The sequence below is a fragment of the Salvia hispanica genome, chromosome 6, assembly GCF_023119035.1.
Source record: "Salvia hispanica cultivar TCC Black 2014 chromosome 6, UniMelb_Shisp_WGS_1.0, whole genome shotgun sequence".
NCBI classification, from domain to species: domain Eukaryota; kingdom Viridiplantae; phylum Streptophyta; class Magnoliopsida; order Lamiales; family Lamiaceae; genus Salvia; species Salvia hispanica.
In genome coordinates this window covers 3,723,152-3,743,500 of record NC_062970.1, presented here as the reverse complement: position 1 = coordinate 3,743,500, position 20,349 = coordinate 3,723,152, and the positions used below count along the sequence as shown (strand labels likewise).

Here is a 20,349-nt window from a genome sequence, read left to right as displayed (position 1 = left end):
CTTTCCCCATCTTATTTCACTCATATTCTATTACAAAACCAATATATAAATATGGATCTCACATTATACTATCTTTTTTTAACTCACTTTCTTTTATATTTTTAAAATCCCGTGTTGAACTTAAATGAGACTTCTAATGGCGGACGGACGGAGTATCTTTAAAACCATAGTAACACTAACATATCGCATACCATGTTGTTCATGATAGGAAATCAAACGATCTTCCGAACAGTACTTTGCATAATAAATATAATCACTTAGGTGTTACAAAATATATTTCTATGGTAGAAGTAATAATCGCTTACTTCGTAGTAAGTACTACTAGTCTACTACAATAGAAGTTATACGATCTTCTCAATTCTCATAGACAGTTTCCTTGATAATATAATCACTTAGATACAAAACACGTCTTCCATGATAGAAATTATATAATGTAATTATGAATGAGATCTTTATAAACATAATGTGATAGCAATGACACGACTCCTAATTTTAAAACATGTTGCTTCTGCCAATCGTAAATCGTGATTAAGTTGACTCCTAATTTTAAAACATGTTGCTTTCTGCCAATGATATGTTTGTGTATTGAATAATTTGAATAATTAGTACTTGATCTTAATCTTTAATGTGGTTAGACGTTATAATAATGCTAGTTTTAGTTGACAGTAATCAAATCCAAATCACATCTCCAGATTTGATTGCCTAAAATAATGTTATGTGTAATATTCGAAAAGTCTTAAATTAATTAAAAAAAAGTAAGTAATTAAGTGTAATCTTGTTTATAGTAGTAATAGAATCTTTTATACGCAAGACATGTTAACGCGAATTTTTAAACAATTTTAGTAGTTATCGTATTTTCTAAAATAATTTAGTAATTATTTATCTTTCTCAAATCTGTCAAACTCAAACCCCTAAAAAAAACTTATTCGTCACAAAAATTGAGAAGCAATTACTTGCGCTGAAAATTTTAATTGACATACGTATATTATATAAAATGCATGTAAAATTAATAAAATAATTATTAGAATAACATTAGTAATTAAAAAATACATATATGAAAATCTTAAAAAAAAAAATCATTTTAAATACATAAACTTATATTTCATACATGTAACTGTATTAGTAATCATTAGGTGGTCAAATCATTGCCTAAAATTGTGATTATATAAAATAAACTTAGTACTATATTTTCACTATTCCACTAATGATTAATTACTACTATATTAATAAATTTACTTTTTTATGTTTATGTGAATATTTTTATTAAAATTGTAAACTTTTTATAATTGATGTACACTTTAATTTAATTACAGTTTTATTATCACAAGTAATGTTAATGTTAATGTGTTATACTATGATTTTTGTTATTGCATGCATTTATATTATTTTTATGCTAGGTAGATATTGCTTATATTTTTAATATTTAGATTAATCAAATACTCCCTCAGTCTTCCGTATCCTATTTTGACGTGACACGAATTTTAAAAAATATAAAAAAAAAGTGATTGAAAAAAGTTAGTGATATGTGAGTTCAATTTTTATATACTCCCTCCGTCCACAAAAAATAGAGCAATTGGTGTATGTCATGGGTTTTAATGTATAATTGGTAAAGTATGAGAGAAGGGAAAAAAGTAAGAGAGGAGAAAAATAAGTGAGAAGTAGTATTAGTGGAATGATGTGCAGGGTTATTATTTGTTGAAAACTTTCCATAAATGAATGTGCTCTATTTTTTGTGGACGGCCAAAAATGATAAATGTGCTCTATTTTTTTTTTTGGACGGAGGGAGTATTAATACTATAAAGTTAGTGGAATCAAGTTAGTGGAATGTAAAATCTATTACCAACAATTAGGGATGTCAATCTAGCCCGAAACCCGCGGGTCGACCCGAATAATCCGGTAAAGTCATAGGGTTAGGGCCGAAAAATCGCAACCCAAATACAGAATAGGGCTACGCGGCTGACCCGTTCGGGTCAGCGGGTTATGCGGGCTGGCCCGGGTGGGTTGCGGGTTAGCCCATGGGTTGAGCATTTAAAATAAAATGTAATTAAAATTTTGGGTTATATACTTATATGAAGTATATATGGTAATTACAATATTAAAAGCAACATTGATTTGAAGTATGTATGTTAATTATGTATTTTCTCTCAAATTGAAAGTTGAGGTCATATGGAATATAGATGTTATTGATATTTACTCATATTAAATGCCGCATTACGTCTTTCCTCTTGAAGAGAATGATCCAGTCGAAACTTCCAAAGTTATTAATGTACGAAGAATGTCCTTAAGTTCATAGAATTTATTTTTGACACATGCTATCTATACTATCTTTTTTAACTACTTGAATTTATTTTATGAGTATATAATTAAGAATGCAATTCAACTCCTTTTAAATGCATGATTTCCATTTAATTGTAGTCACATTCACGTGTTCTACTAATTAGCGATATGTTTATGTATTTTGTTTCAATTTTCAATTGTTATTATTTTATTTCTCTTGATCACTTTGATAATACTTTACTATTTGTGATAATATGGAGTAGTATTTTTTTTTATAAGTTAGAATATTGAATTGGATAGAAAGTAACACATAAGATCACTTTTGGCCCGAATAGCCCGTGGGTTAACTCGAAACCCGAAGATTTAGGGCTAGGGCCGAAAATTTATAGCCAGAAAAATTTACAATCCGAATAACTCGCACCCAAATAGCCCAACAATCCGAGTGGATTGGCCCGAACCCGAGCGGGTTAGCCCAATTAACATCCCTACCAACAATAATAAAAATGATGTGGGAGAATTAATAAGGGATAAACTAAAATAAAAAACTATACACAGGGTGACAGAGTGAGATTAAATTAATAGTTTGTGCATCGCACACAACATTTAGGTTATCTGGATAAATTATTTAATAGTTGTGTCGCTTTTAAAATATAGTAAATGATTAACGACGATATATACTCCCTATTTAACAATATTAAAAGATGAATCATTACAACTACTATGTCAAATTGTTAATCAGCATGAAGGCAAATGAAGGCATCCAACTAGACCAACGAAAAGTAATTTGAAAGCCCATTAATACAAGGCCTATATATTTACATACACACCAACAAAAAAGTTCATCACCAAATATATTGCTAGTATTTGTTGTTTTCTAATTTCTAGATGTTGGTCTCTACAATTGTTGCTGTGGTGCTAGGATTGATCGTCCACCTCTATATTTCTGTGGTGGCAAAGCCGAGCAAGATACAGAAAGCGTTGAACAAACAAGGAATAAAGGGTCCCCCACCAAAGATCCTCCTCGGCAACATCCTCGAGATCAAGAAATCCCGGGACGCAGCCGCGAACACGCCTTCCGAAGCCCTCCACAACACCGCCTCCGTATTCCCATTTTTAGAGGAATGGAGGAAGCAATACGGTATGACGCAGCACTCATTCCAAAAGGAGCTTCTTAAATTTAACTTTGTTTTTGTTTTTTTTTCCTTTTAGGTAAACTATTCACGTTTTCTATGGGAAGTCTGCAAGTGCTATATGTGAGCGATCCAAATATTGTGAAGGAGATTGCAACAACGACGTCGCACGACTTAGGGAAGCCTGCTTACCAGCAGAAAACACTTGGTCCACTTCTTGGCCAGGGCATCGTCACGTCCAACGCTGCGATCTGGGCACGACAGAGAAAGATCATAGCTCCCGAGTTGTACATGGACAAAGTTAGGGTAAGTAGTAGTAAAATACCGAATTCACCCACTTTTCTTAGGACACATAATTGGAATTGAATTGTAAGGAATTGAACTATACTCCCTCTGTCCCTTAAAATATATATGAACTTTATAATTTAGAAAATTATTTTCTCTCTGATTTAGGATGGATAGAAATTATATTATGTATTTTTTGGGTGATGCAGGGAATGATGGGAATAATCACTGAATCGGCCGACATAGTGGTGAATACTTGGAAGCAAGAAATCGAAGGCCACAATGGTGGAGTTCTCGACATCGCTGTGGACAGTTATATGAAGAGATTTTCGGGAGATATTATTTCAAGAGCTTGTTTTGGGAGTAATTATGCTAAAGGGCGTGACATTTTTTTGAAGCTTGAGGCTCTCCAAAAGCTTGTGTCCAAGAAATTCACGAGTGTCGGCCTTCCCGGATTAAGGTATAACTAGTAATTAATGACTAATTAAGCAGAAAATAGTAGTAATACGCATGTGTCATATATAGGCATCTTCCGACAAAGAGCAATAGGAAGATTTGGGGTTTGGAGAAGGAAATTCGGTCATCAATACTGAAGCTAGTAAAGGAGAGAAAAGAAATTGGATGTGAGAAGGATTTGCTGCAAACTCTTGTTGAAGGAGCAAAGGGGACTTATTCAACGACATCTGCGATGGATCAGTTCATCGTTGATAACTGCAGAAACATATACTTAGCTGGCTTTGAGACATCTGCTGTTTCAGCTTCTTGGTGTTTAATGCTGTTAGCATCGGACCCCGAGTGGCAAACGCGCATTCGGGAAGAAGTAGAGCAAGTCTGTCGGGGCCGAGTCCCTGACTTAGACATGCTACGTGAGATGAATCAGGTTTGATCAGACGATCATTTTATAATTAGATACTATACTTTAGTTTGATTTTAATAGATTTTTTTTTTATATTTGCAGCTACACATGGTGATTCAAGAAACAATGAGGTTGTATCCCCCGGCGCCAACCCTGGGTAGGGAGGTGTCGAAAGACTGGAAGTTAGGGAACGTGCACGTGCCTAAGGGCGCGAACGTGTGGACCATGGTGGCCACGTTGCATACAGACCCTGACATATGGGGTCCAGATGCTCTCCAATTCAAGCCGGAGAGGTTCCAAAATGGGATCTCGGGTGCTTGCAAGAGCCCCAAGTGCTACATGCCCTTCGGGTTTGGACAGCGTGTGTGTGTCGGGCAACATCTGGCCATGGTGGAGCTTAAGTACCTCATGGCTCTAATCATCTCCAACTTCTCCTTCACTTTGTCTCCCAACTATGTCCATAAGCCAGAGATGACGATTAATATAGAGCCTAAGCATGGAGTTCACATTTTAATTAACAAGATATAATTAAGATCAGTACGTACAAGTTGCTTTTTTTTTGTTGGCTAATCTTTTAGTTAAGTTTGTGCGCATATGAGTGTCTTTTTCCTTCTTCTTTTGTAGCAATTTATATATATGGTTATGTGGGTGATTTGAAATTGTACTAGTATTTATTTTCTCTATACTTTTTGACGATATCTCGGAATTACAAATGGTAGATTAGGACTAAAACACAAGTACCTCCTTCTAGAATCAAGTTAGAAACTCGTAAAAGCTCAAGTCTCTCGACTTTATTAATAAAGATGTCAAAACTTTTAAATTATACGCATCTCTCGAATATTGTAGAAAATCCACATAAATTTAGTGATTTAATTATTTATTTTGTGTTACTTATTTTATGTTATTTTGTAGAAACAGTTTATTTAAATTATTAAGTTGAGTTGAGAGTATCTATAAGTTCCATTCGGATTTTTTACCATTTCTTTCCCTAATGTATTATGAGGTCGAATCGCATATGATCCTAATTTATAAATAAGAGGATTGTACTCTCTTTGTCCAATTGAAGATAACTCATTTCCCTTTTTAGTTTGTCCTATCCAAAATAATTCATTACTAAGATAACATCTTTATCTCTATTTTATTCTATTTTTCTTATTTTACTTTCTCCACTCAATATATAAAATAAAACTGTATAACCGTCCAAGAAAGAGGTCATCTTTTTTGGGAGTGGGGGAGTATATATAGCTGTGACATCCGTAACCCAAATCATATATCATATTGCATAATTACATATTTTTATTATAATTATATGATGAAATATTTTTATTAGAATTATAGAGTTTTAAGTAGGTTGCTATATAATATTTTGCTTAGTAAATTATGTGAAAGAAATATAGTTGTACATGCACATATATAAGTATGCGTATGTGTGTGTAAATTTAACTATAAGCGTGGTTATATTTAGTGATCTACTTTAATATTATATAGCTAATTTCTTTTTATGCATATTATATGTACATTTGGGCGTACGCCCAATTTAAGAAACTTTTTAATATGATAAAACCTTAGCCGGCATAGTAATTTAATAAAAGTATATGTACATAAAATGAGATAATACGTGGGAGTTGGAGAAGCAATGCATGTACATTTTTATTACTTGAACTAATTTAAAGCTAGTGACTAAGCTTTTACGAGGACACCTCCATATATTTGAGAGTATAATTGAGGAAATAAGAAAAAGAAGGGGAAGAAGCCTGAGTGCAGAGAGTAAAAGAGCTGGAAAAAAAATAGTACATAGTTTAAGCTTATGCAGTTAGGATCGAGAGTAAATTAGTAGATGGAATCAGGAGTTCAATTAGCTAACTTATCGTATCCAGATGTATATAAATAATATTTTTAATTTTACATATCCAGATGTGTATAAATAATATTTTTAATTTTACATATTTTATGTGCTTCTTTGCTAGGTATTTATATAAAGTGAATAATTGAATTATATGATGTGACTCTGATATGATTATGTGTTACTCTCTCCGTCCCGCTTTAGCAGTCCCATTGACTTTTCTGCCCTCTTTTTGTAAAAATTATAAAAAATAGTTAAAGAGGAGAAATGGTAAATTAAGAAAAAGAATAATATAGAGAAGAGTCTTATCTACATTATTGTCTCTATTACTTTACCATTTCTCCACTTTAACTATTTTTTATCATTTTTCCAAAAAGATGGCAGAAAAGTCAATAGGACTGCTAAAGCGGGACGGAGGGAGTATTTGATATCAATAGTGGAATATGATAGAAATATGTAATTGATGCAATTGTTATGTTTGCACATGGTTTTGGAATTATTTGAATCATTGGATTAAAGAGGATCTGTGACAGTCATGCTCTGGGTCAAATATTATGGCAATGGATCTACGGGTCATATATATGTATACAGTGGCAATGGGACCTATAGGTCATATATACAATGGCAATGGACCTTCGGGTCATATATATGTACAAAGACAATTGGACCTTCGGGTCATATACAATAGAATTTCGGGCAGATACCAGACTTGATTTGTGACAGAATAATAAACTGAACAGAGTGGCATATGCATATGTATATGAAATTATTTCTAATAATTGTTGGTTATTGTTATATGTATTGGTTAAAGAATATGTTCGATTTTTGAGCTGTGGAATTAAAGGTAAGGTTTATATACACTGAGTTGTGGCTCATATAAACCACTAATATTTTTCAGGAATAAGATATCAGTGAACCTTTTGGGTTGACGAGAGCAAAAGGAACTCCACATGTTATCAAGGTCGGCGGCTGACGCATTTTGGCAACCTTCTTCTCCTTATCATTTTTGCATATAGATAAATGTATAGTATATAGAGTGGTGAGAGGGTCCACTACAGTTTAGAATTGTTTGAAATATGTACTTGATAAATATGTACTTGATAAATGTTGATTTTTGAAATGATATAATATATGCATTTTATGTATTCGAAATGTGATTATTTATTTTAAATTTAGAATTTATTTATAGTAAATGCAGAAGTAATAAGAGTTGAGGTCTGACAATAACTTAATAGAAATGCTTTAATATGTAAGAGAAAGGAAAATCATTTGCTAGGACATACTCCCTCCGTCCCAGTTTTATAGTCACATTTTGTCATAAAAGTCCGTCCCATATTTATAGTCACATTTAGAATTTTCCATATTTGGATATAAAATTTTATCCCATTATTCACTAAAATTACACCCAAATGTCATTATCAACATAAAAATAAACCAAAACAAAAATAAAAAACCAAAAAGTCAACAAGGGACCCACCTTCAACCAACTCACTTAATTTATTATACACACCTTCATCTCACTTCATTTATTACACACTCCACTATCTCACTCTTCCATCTCACTTCATTTATTACATACTCCACCATCTCACTTCATTAATTACCACACTCCATCAATTTCTTAAAACTCGTGCCCTAACTAAATATGATTATAAATGTGGGACGAAGGGAGTATTTGTCAAAATAATTGTAACCTTGGGCAAAATCGTCATATCGATACTTTCCACAAACCCCAAACACAAATCAAACGTCAGCCAGCCCATTATCACTGCGACCATATTTTCTATCAAACAGTACATAAGGAATGGAAAAGATTCAATATCAAAACTTTTGAAAGGCCAACTATCAAGTAGTAGTACTAATGGTAGAAATTTTCACCACAGCCAAATGAATTCTAAGAATACTGTTATATTCAGACCAATCAAAAATTCTAAAAATTCTCAATCATTTTAAACATTCTCTTCATTTTCTATCCACAGTACTGCACCCACAGATTAGTCTAGTCAAATGGTGGTGCATAAATTATTAGAAATAAGATTATAAAAATTAAAACCATCAGTTTCCAACACTATTTATTTTCCTTTTCAAAATCCCGCATGACTACCTACATATTGTTGATTCATGTTGAACCATATGCCATTTTCCAAATGCAAACATAGGGATGTGATAAAATTAAAATAACTACTTTTCAATATATAATTAAAAAGGATAATAATATTAATTCTGGTTGTAAATACTCCTCAAAATATCTCAAAAATTTATAATATGTACTTATCTCTCTTGATATAAATTATTTTTCGCAAAAAATATATCAGTTAATAGGAAATTTTATAAGAATTATAACGATATGTTCAGATCACGTTTGGATAATAAAATTTTAGTAATAATTTGTATTTAAATTTTCGTATATTTTAATAAGTAGCTTTATTTCAAAACAAATCTATCAAAGTATTCCAATACAATTTCTCCCTCCACTTAACTCACTTTTAACACAATTTCTAAATTCTCGTGCCGAAATGAAATGTTTCTATTACAGAGGAACGGCGGGAGTAGTATTAAAAAATACTTTAATTTATGTCATTTTTTATATAAGAATTCATTATTATGAATGATAAATTCAAAAGTAGGGTATATGATTTCATCTGAATTCCTTTTTCATAGATTTATTATTGATTCCTTATAAATATAAAATTTTATTTTCATTATAAATATTTTTACAATTATTAATTTAGTATTTAAATATTGGATGTAAATGTAATGCCGATACATGGGATATTGAATTTCATGCGGTCAGAAGCTCTAATGTTTGGCTACTGATCAAACATTTAATAAAGTCAAAAAATCGAATTCCCATTAATCTCACATGAGTCAATCCATAATAGAAAATAATATTTATTAAAGTGCCAAAGTGTCACGGGGTATATAAATCTTGAACGAAATTTTATTTTTTCTGTGGAAAACTTCTAATCAAGAACTTAAAGGTTGAATTCGTCCTGTATATGTTATATTTAAATATAATTATTGACCTTACGGAATAGGTTAATCCTATACTAAATCATTATTTAATTGAATTTGGTCTACAGCCTCTAGCAATAATCTGGAAAATGGATACTAACCCAATAATAGCTCTTCTAGAAATCGTGGAAATGGATACTCACCCAATAATGGACGAACAATATTTTAGTTAATTAATGATAAAATTATCTATAACAGTTCATAGTATTCATAGGAATTCTTGATCAGCTAGTCAAATTTGATCAGCAACTGAAGCACTACTTAATTGTTACCATCAACTATTGACTCATTTACTAAGTCAATCCACATTAACAACAATTGGCTGCCAACCAACTGAACCATGCCATATTTATTTAAAGCCCATAATACTACTCCTACTACATGTGACATGTCTATATATACACACACTAGAACTAAAAGTTGATCACCACATCATCAACCAAATACATTCCTAGTATTTGTGCTTTTTCACTAAAGAAAGATGTTTCTCTCAACAATTCTGGCTCTGGTGCTCGGATTCATTGTCCACCTCTACGTTTCTCTGGTGGCAAAGCCTACTAAGATACAAAAAGCGTTGAAGAAACAAGGAATCAACGGTCCTCCCCCAAAAATCCTCCTAGGCAACATCCTCGAGATCAAGAAATCCCGGGACGCTGCCACGAATGCTGCTGCCAAGTCTGGGCCGCCAGCCGTCCACAACACCGCCTCCGTATTCCCATTTTTAGAGCAATGGAGGAAGCAATACGGTATGATGCATCAGTCATTTTAAAATGTTCATGCATACAAATTTAACTTGTATTTTATTCCTTTTAAATAGGTCAAATGTTCACATTTTCTCTGGGGAGTCTGCAAGTTCTATATGTGAGCGATCCAAACGTCGTGAAGGAGATCACAACGACGACGTCGCAAGACTTGGGAAGGCCTGCTTACCAACAGAAAACATTTGGCCCTCTTCTTGGACAGGGCATCTTGACATCCAACGGTGCGATTTGGGCACGACAAAGAAAGATCATGGCTCCCGAGTTGTTCATGGACAAAGTTAGGGTAAGTAAAATATATAAAAACACCTACTTTCCTTGGTGAATATGTTATGGATTCTAGTGTCTCACATCAATTGTGTAAGACAATTGATGTAGGAATTATGGCCATGACCAATAAGGACGTTGAATCTTAAAGGGGTCGTAACACGGTCAATCTTTAGACTTTATTACCCCACACATTGGTTGTTTAACACAATTACATCTCGTCTAAGAGATTAGTTATTTTGGGATGAATTCTCATATTTAGTCTATAATAGAATTACAAAAAATACTATACTCATAATTTAGAATGAATAGAGTATTTTTTGGTCAAGAAAATACTAGTAGTACTAAGTCAGGGATGGTGATGCAGGGAATGATGAGCATAATCACTGAATCGGCAGACACAGTGGTGAATACATGGAAGCAAGAAATCGAAGCCAACAATGGTGGAGTTCTTGACATCGCTGTCGACAGTTACATGAAGAGATTTTCGGGAGATATTATTTCGAGAGCTTGTTTTGGGAGTAATTATACTAAAGGGCATGATATTTTCTTGAAGCTTGGGGCTCTCCAAGAGCTTGTGTCCAAGAAAACAATGTCTGTTGGCCTTCCCGGATTAAGGTATAACTAGTTATATAGTAATGACTAATTAATGGACTAAGCAAAAAATAATCTTTCTCATGTATATATATAGGCATCTTCCGACAAAGAGCAATAGAAAGATATGGGCTTTGGAGAAGGAAATCCGGACATCAATATTGAAGCTTGTAAAGGAGAGAGAAGAGGCTGGATACGAGAAGGATTTGCTTCAAACTCTTGTGGAAGGAGCAAAGGGGACTTACTCAACAACATCTGCGATGGATCAGTTCATTGTCGATAACTGCAGAAACATATACTTAGCTGGCTTCGAGACATCTGCCATTTCAGCTTCTTGGTGTTTAATGTTGTTAGCTTCGAATCCCGAGTGGCAAACGCGCATTCGGGAAGAAGTAGAGCAAGTGTGTCGGGGGCAGGTCCCCGACGTTGACATGCTTCGTAAAATGAAACAGGTTAGATGAGACGACATAGTAATAAAATGTGAGTAAGATAAAGAAATATTAGTTTGATTTTTATATGTTTGTGTTTGTTGCAGTTGCATACGGTGATTCAAGAGACAATGAGGTTGTATCCGCCATCGCCAACCCTAGCTAGGGAGGTGTCGAAAGATGTTAAGATAGGGAACGTGCACGTGCCAAAGGGCGTGAACGTGTGGACCATGGTGGCCACGTTGCATACGGACCGTGACATATGGGGTCCGGATGCGCTCCAATTCAAGCCCGAGAGGTTCCAAAATGGAATCTCGGGTGCGTGCAAGAACCCGAGTTGCTACATGCCGTTCGGGTTTGGACAGCGCGTGTGCGTTGGGCAACATTTGGCAATGATGGAGCTTAAGTACCTCATGGCTCTAATCATCTCCAACTTCTCCTTCACTTTGTCTCCAAAATATGTTCATAAGCCAGAGATGACCATGATGATAGAGCCAAAGCATGGAGTTCACATTTTAATTAACAAGATTTAATTAAGAAGAGTACGAATAAGTTGCTTTTTGTGTTGGTTATTCTTTCAAATAAGTTTGTACGCAAATAAGTGGTTTTTCTTCTTTTTTTGTATGCATTTAAGATGGTTAATTAGTTGGTCTTATTTGTCATCTCTAACTTAATTGACAATGTATTGAAATGGGAAATTCAGCTGGTCCTACATGGCTGCATTATTATATAATTTGCACATTTATTTACGTAGCTAGTGGAACTAGGCCTAATGATTGAACGATGTATAAAAAGTCCTTAAATCCGTGGAGTTTGGTCGAGTGGCATGGGACTCGTCCATCCTTAACCAAGTGGTCAGGAGATTGATCCTTGCCTTTGAGTATGAAGCAGCTTAAATCCTTGAGCCAGCTGTCTCATCATTCGAGGTGCCTACAAATCAATGTGAGAAATAGTCATTGGGTCAATTGTTTTATCCATCGAGATGCTTACAAATCAGTGTGTGAAATAGTCAATGGGCTCACCAATCGAGGTGCCTACAAATCAATGCGGGAAATAGTCATTGGGTCAGTTGTTTCATCCATCGAGATGCCTACAAATCAGTATAGGAAATAGTCATTGGGCTCATTGATGGATATACTTGGTAACTAAAAAAAATCCATAATATCTAATGTAAGTGTAGATGAGTATTTGTCGTTATATGGTAAGTTTAAGGAATGTTGGACTAAATTTATTTAAGCCATTATTTCTGTTTTAGTAATATTTTTAATCGAATGTTTAAACATGTTAATATATGAGTAATCAAAGCATTTTAATTTTATGCTTATACTACTAAAAATTTTAAAATCATTTAAGCCTAAGTGAGGTGTGTAACATTCTAAGCTCTTTTTATTTTGTAATGGGAAATAAGGCGGCCATCACATTCATTCCTAACGCTACAATTACCATTTTTTAACAGTCATGCACCTTTATTGAAAGTTCAAACCAACTTGTCTGAAAATTCTCTCAAAAAATATTTAAAATTGCAATCATAAATCTACACATGGATATATACTGATGATTGCCGCCTTATATAAAAAGATATGTCTATCTTAGTTAATTAAGCAAGTCAAGCAGAATTAATTTCTTCATTATTTCCCTTTGAAAAGCAATACTGCAAATTCGGAGTTTACTATTTTCTCTTGACTTGAGCGTTAATGTCAATCTTAATCAAAATGCGTTGCCGTCTTGTCAATTCTCGATTTCACAGTTTGTCCCAACGATTGGGTCATAGAATATCTCGGCGCCTTTCGTTTTCTCGTTAGATGGAGTTGTAGACAAGGCATCAAACCTAAGAATCTACTCCCTCTGTCCCATTAAAAATGAAATGTTTTTCTTTTTTTTATTGTCTCATTATAAATGAAATGTTTCCTAAAATAGAAATAATTATATCTCTATTTTTTCATCTCTCTTAATTCATCTCCGGAAAAACCCGATCCAGTATCAGGTTGACTTTTCATATGTAATACTTGCATGACCAACTTAGAGAATTACTATATGATACTCCTCTGGCCCTTGAAATATAGGGACTTTGAATACGACAAAAAATTTATTTGAGATTGATAAAATATGAGAGACATAGGTAAAAAATGATTGAAAAATTTTAGTGGAATTATGAGGCACGCCTCATAAGTGATGAAATTTGCCAAAAATAAAAATTGTGCCTCATAAGTGATGAAAGTTTGCCAAAAATAAAAATGAACTAATTTTTTGAATATAATAATATGGAAAAGGAAGACTATTATAATTTGGGACGAAGAGAATAATATATATAGTATTCCCTCTGTTCCTTTGTAATTGAATCATTTTTTTTTTTCACTCGGAAGGAGTATATTACTTGGACTTGTCGTAAGGCTTGCCTTCATTTGTCAGCCTTGCTCATCCAGTGCTTTTTGTTGAATCGAACATCTTCGGATGAACTCTTAATCTAAAAGCTCCATTATAAATTTATAGTTGATCTTAAATTTGGTACACCATCTTATCTCTATCTCGAATTTTCTTTTACTCTAGTCCTACTACTCTATAGAGATTTTATATGGGCTGAATTAAGAATTCCAAAGAAAATTAGGATTGGGCCTTCAAATGAATCTTGCATACCCAATAATTTTAACTTTTATTCGTTTTACTGTATTAAATAATTAATCTTGCCCTAAATGTTTTGACCTATATTACAAATATGGTTCTTAATTTTTTATATTAATTATTCCCCAGGGTTAGGAGTACAGAAACTCAATTATTATTGTTATATAAAAAAATATTAATTCACATGCACAATTTAACTCAAATAGGAGCTCCTCTAGGAACATTATCAATTAGGACTTGACCATGACAAATATGATAATCAATTAATTATCTATCTGCCATATCATCTACAATAATGTAAAAGATTTATTTAAAGATTATCGTTCAGATATGCAAAACATTATATCAATGACCTTATATGAATTATTTAAATTTTGGCGTTGTCATGTATGCTAGTAGTTTTCTAGATTTGCTTCTTTGTGTTTATGGTTGCATTTGAATTGATGAATCTTCACTGCTTTTTTCAAATTTATTGAATAACTGGAATTGTGTTTCATGTTATTTTCTAGGGCATGAAACTCCACAGCAGGAGTGTTTTAATCTCACAACATAATATTTAAAAAAATAATAGTATTTGATTTTATAAATAAATTACTGTATTGTAAGAGCACAACACCCCTGTTGAGCTTGGATCCATGCCCCATTTTTGTGTATTATTTTCTGATTATTGTTGACTTGATAGTTTGAATATAAATCCGCACAATCAAACTTCTGCGCTACTAATACTATAAAGTTGAGCATAACCGATTTTGGCATTGCATGAAAAAATCTGCTAATAATATTATAAATTGGTCAACTTTCATACATATTTAACAAACTTGCATGGTATGAATTCAAATTCTGCATATTAAATTACACAAATTTAGTGTGCAAGGTAAAATTTCGGCTTACTCATATTATACATATCAAATTATATGCATATTTAATATGAAAGATATGAATTGCATGCATATCATAAATTCAAAGCATATGTATAATGCAGTCAGCGACAGGTAGTATAAGCTAGCTAGCATGATGAAGTTGACGGGATATGTAAGCAGAAATAGATATAAAAATTTATTGACAAAAAAATATGTTAGACTTCTATTTATTTTTGTTTAATTTATAATTATGTTATATTTACTCATCCTATCGTTTAACTTGTCAGATAACATCACCATTCATTGGTTTGAAATAATGTAGTGCTCTAGTTACTTATTTATAATTTTTATTTTGAGGTTAATAGTCTAGCTAGTTAATTCTTATTTGGCACGAATTTCAAGTTTTTACAGCTCAACAAATTCAAGAATATTTGGAGCGTGTGCCATTTCAGTTGAGCTAATATATAAACTAATGGATCCATTAATTGTTCCAAATGCGTTAGATTATATTCAAATTTGAATGCAATCAATGCACCGTGCCTCCAAAGTTGTCTCTGTTCTTTCCGATAATAATTTATACTGTATTAATTTTATATCATATTTTTTTAGAATTATACGAATACTGAAATATCCATAACTACACGACCGGATTTTAACTCAATTTAAAAACAGTAGTACATGGTAAAGAAACAAAATTACAAGGGAAAAATATGTCATATATGATCACACTGTCAATTTCTTATCTATTACAAATATTTACTGTTTTATGGTAGGGGAAATAAATTAACGATAAGATAAAATTAAAAACACTTGGACCAATTGTGTATGTTGCTCCTGTTCACATGTTGTATATATATGTAAAACCAATAAAACGTCACTGTCAAGATATGTTTAAATTGTACTAGTAATATTGATTCAGGGAAACGTTTAAATAATAGTATATTATTTTAGTTATGAGATGGGAGAATTATTTTTTGATTTTTAATCATGAAAATACGAAGGGTGCGCCTGTCTTGATGTATAAGCATTTAATTATAAATCATAGTTGCGACTCTAGTTAATAATTACTATAAATCCAAATAAACTATTAAAACTGAAAATAAAATTATTAAAAAAAGTTTAAGACCTAGAGTATCACACTTGGACAGGGGACCATAGTAATAACTAATAACAAGTCATGACTATCTTTTCTAAATTAAGCACAAAAATTACAAATAGTTTTTGAAATAAAATTATAAATCGAAGTATATCTTCATCAAAATCAATCGACGTTGGCGACACATATATGGCAGTGCAGAACCTCACCTCACATGCAAAATTTTATGTATTTTAGTCATACCAAATAGAACAGACAACACTGATAACTGCACTGACTTTCAGTACATGTAGCAAAGAGACCAGATCTTGGCATTTTATAAGGTCAATTAATAATTTGGCTAATTGCAGCCCAAAATTATAACAAAAATAATGATGGGGCTGTAACATTTTTTCCAAATACTGCCAATGAAGTACAGAATATGGGGTTTTGCAAGTAATTAAAACCCCTTTTGGAAGAAACAATCAATTCACTAATATTGGTGCGAATAAGGGTAGGAAACAACAAAAGAAATAAATGCATAATTTATTATTATTTTTTGTTGTTTAGTAAATTTGTTCGTCCATTTTAGTGTTGGCATTAATGCTTACCGTGTTTTTGCTTGCATGAAAATTTGGATCCTTTTCAAGATATCAACTGGGTCAAACAATTTTCGATTTTAGGGTTAATATTGTTAGTTCTATTCAAATTCATCTTTGTATATTATATGACATTATACTGCAACCACTAATTTGATAGGTTGTTTATCTTATATCAAAATTGTGCAATTTTAATATTCTCTTGTGATCCTTTATTAAATGTAGATCTAATAAAGGATCATTAGTCAAACTTTAGATATAAGATTATCAATAGGGGCTTTAGCCCCTAATGAACCCAATTTTTTAAAAAATCTATTATAAAGTTTCAAAATATGTTCATATTTTACACATATTATAGTATAAAAGCCATTATTGATAATTTAAATTATATAAAAAAAAATTTAAATAAAAATTTAAAAATTTAGCCTCTACTCATATTCATTTTTGTGTCCGCCCCTGCAACAATATATATACTTCCTGTCGAAAGTGTGTTTATCCATACCATTTTTAATTAGTTACATATCTTACCCACAAAACTTCAAACTTTGAGCCTATAAATATATATTGATATATCATCTACTCAACTTGGATTAACAATACACCAATAATTACGATTTTCCAACATAGTCAGACCATGAGTTTTGAACAATTGAATATTTGAATTCTCTCGCCTACGTAATCTTTCGAAAATGTAATCTCAGCTCATTCTCAAATTCACCCGACAATCACCAAATTAAAATTATTGTTTTTTGTTATCAATAAATAGTTTTGATTATTGAATAAAACAATAAATACCCCTCATTTTTATGGAAAAAATATACTAGGGGGTCACTATTTTATTATTAAATGTATGAATCCGATTTCCACTGAGAAAGGAAGTTATCCTGCAAAAGGATAAAGCAAAATGGATAGAAGTTCTTGGGTTTGAAGTTTGAAGTAACGCATAGAAGTGAGAAAAGCATGTAATTGCCCCATATCTGGATTTTACCATGATTGGATACAACCACCAAACAAAATTCTAGGACTCCACAAAGCTGTGTTCGAATTGCATAGATTCTTGTATTAAAGGCTAATTAAAAAGGGTAGAAAATACTTTCTAAAAAGGAGAAATAAAAAGAGAAAAACAAAAAGAATATAAAAGTGGGAATAGAAGCACGCCAAGATACGAACCCCAGGATTATTTACCAGATTTTGCCGGCGTGACGCCAAAGGCTGGCAAAGCCCCCACTATATATACTACTACTATATCCCATCCAAAAATACTCCCATTATATGAAGTAAATTGAATCAAATTAGAAGCCTATAAAAAAAAGGATACTACTACTATTTAGTTTTAAATTGAATAGAAACCGCTATAATATTATTCTTGCTATGATGAGATATCTAAATAATTTTCCTTTTTAATACTATTTTGCAAGAGAAAAAATAAAGAAAAGCAAATCTCTCTAAATACGTTAAGTGTGTATTAATATTTAACTAATTAATTAGTTAGTACCACGCTATGTTTGATAATTTTCAGGCATAGCTTAGAAAGAATATACCAAGCTCATAGGAATTCCAATTTCGAGATACATAAGAATTCAATTTACACACATATGTGTGTGTGCGTCCGTGTGTGTTTTTTGAAGGGCATTTAGCATTCAATTATGATTAGTCAAAATACTAGTATTGTATTAGACCATTAATAGGCATTACACATCTCAATGTTGTCGACTTCAAGTGAAACCAGTTACCACTTTCCTATAAATACAATCATATATAATAGTAATTGTATTATGTTTAAATTCCAATCCTTTTGAGATGGTATTAAATGGATTAATTAATTATTTGATTATACATACACAAATATATAAATGTGTGTTAATATTATATTGTTTGGGCCAGCTTCCATTCTCTTTCTATTCCTCTCGTCCCATCTGTTTTATTGCAAACTCCTATAAAAGATTCCAATCTCCTAATTCTGTTATTCTTTTTTAATGATAAATAGAGAGAGATTCACATGGTACTCACTCATGGTGCACAAAATAATCTGGAATATATATCCAATTTTTAAAGTATAAAATAATTAGTAACAGTTGAAAGTAATGAAAGGACAAAATGCAATTGGGTAGTGGGCAACGTCCCCACATTTTGAAACTAATTAATGGCACTTTCGAATTTGTACTATTTTTTTATTTATATACAACTTTCGAATTCGTATAGTTTCTGTATTTGGTATTTATTTGTTTTGGTCGGAATCTAATGAGCTCGGTATTGTCATTTAGCTATTGACGACAAGCCCTCTAGCTAGTGGCTGGGCTTGGGAGTACCTTTTTCTTTGTATTGCAGTTTTTTTATTCTTTTTTATGTTAACTAACAATAAGAATGTTTATATCTACTTTAATCACACCAAAATTTATATGGAACGAATGCATTTAGAGTCATATACGTACGATTATTCATAACTAGTACTTTTTTAGAGTAATTTGATTGTGGATTCATAATCTCTATTTTGTCATTATTGGTGCTTTTTTTTTAAACTTTATTACTTTGTTGAACTGGTGACTTGCTTTTTATTTGAGATTTCAACACTTTTATTTCATTCAGCCCAAATTAAATTAGTGTAGGTCTTATACTATTTTTCCGGTAATTAAGAGTAATTTAGGTGTTTCGTGTTGTTTTATTGTTTGGTTTGGTTTGGTTTGGCGTTGTCTTTTGTGTGATTTTATCCCTCTCTTGCTGACCTTTTCGTGGATCAATTGGGTCAACTTGCATTGTCTTTGAGTCATGGTACTGTTCATATTGTAGTATAGGTCTGTTGTTTTTCTAGACGTTTTTCATTTGGTTTGTTTTACTGTATAAGTCAAATTCACTTTCTTATGAGTGTAAGCAATACACATTAATTTTTTAACTAAGGAAAAAGCCTAAAATATGTTCTCAGTCATTAACTGTAATATAACTAAGACAAACCAGAGTAATTCATTTTATTTTGTGCGTTATGCAAGAATACTTTTTTTAAAAAAAGTTGATTCTGTATTTTGTATCTCCACCAATGCACTTCTATGTGGATTTTGACATGTCATAGTTAGCTCACAATTATAAGAAAACATTACACAAGGCATAATGTAAAAAAGCATGTCTGGTATCATGCAGGGTATTGCATTGTAATTTATTTATACCTTTGAACATTTACGTGGAGTGTAAATTTTGTTGTCATAAAGTTAGTTTACAAAAATTAATAAAGTTTGGGATGTTTAGTTAATCCTTTTATTGTAAAAAAATAAGCTAAGATTTGAAAACCAATTTTGCTTGTTTGAAATCTCAGTAGCAAGGAGAATATTTATGGATACCGACCATTTATTCTTCCTTGATATTCTATAAGCAACATGGAGATTGGCAGGGAGCAATTAGAGAATAAGAAGTTATGTATCACAGCAATGACTGTATTAATATATGGGCAATCAAATAAATAATACCTCTATTTTTTGAATAAAGATCATCAAATCACACATTTTAAGAAAATTATAAAATTTAATACAATTAATTATCAAATTTGTGAAAATATTAAATGGGGATAAAATGGGAAAAAATGTCACACTTATTTTAAAAAATTTAAACGAAACACTTATTAACAAAATAATGACAAAACGTTAATGTTGATTGACTGGTCTTCTGTTTAAAAAAGATGGCTGACAAGACATATAAACTGTGATCTATATTTCGATAAATAGTTGGGTAGTTACATTACTATTCACTACAAAAAA

At 32.0% G+C, this 20,349-nt stretch overlaps 2 protein-coding genes across 2 annotated transcripts; both read left to right on the top strand.

The window, feature by feature from the left end:
• The first annotated feature begins 3,152 nt into the window (after positions 1-3,152).
• LOC125193778 (cytochrome P450 714C2-like) lies at positions 3,153-5,167 on the top strand. The gene is made up of 5 exons (XM_048091653.1): positions 3,153-3,415; positions 3,487-3,713; positions 3,902-4,152; positions 4,218-4,572; positions 4,651-5,167. Exons 1-5 carry the CDS (start codon positions 3,163-3,165, stop codon positions 5,074-5,076), a joined length of 1,512 nt encoding a protein of 503 aa, XP_047947610.1. The 5' UTR covers positions 3,153-3,162; the 3' UTR covers positions 5,077-5,167.
• Positions 5,168-9,819: 4,652 nt separating this feature from the next.
• LOC125193777 (cytochrome P450 714C2-like) lies at positions 9,820-12,181 on the top strand. Its single transcript, XM_048091652.1, has 5 exons — positions 9,820-10,152; positions 10,224-10,450; positions 10,799-11,049; positions 11,123-11,477; positions 11,561-12,181. Exons 1-5 carry the CDS (start codon positions 9,888-9,890, stop codon positions 11,984-11,986), a joined length of 1,524 nt encoding a protein of 507 aa, XP_047947609.1. The 5' UTR covers positions 9,820-9,887; the 3' UTR covers positions 11,987-12,181.
• The last annotated feature ends 8,168 nt before the right edge of the window (positions 12,182-20,349 follow it).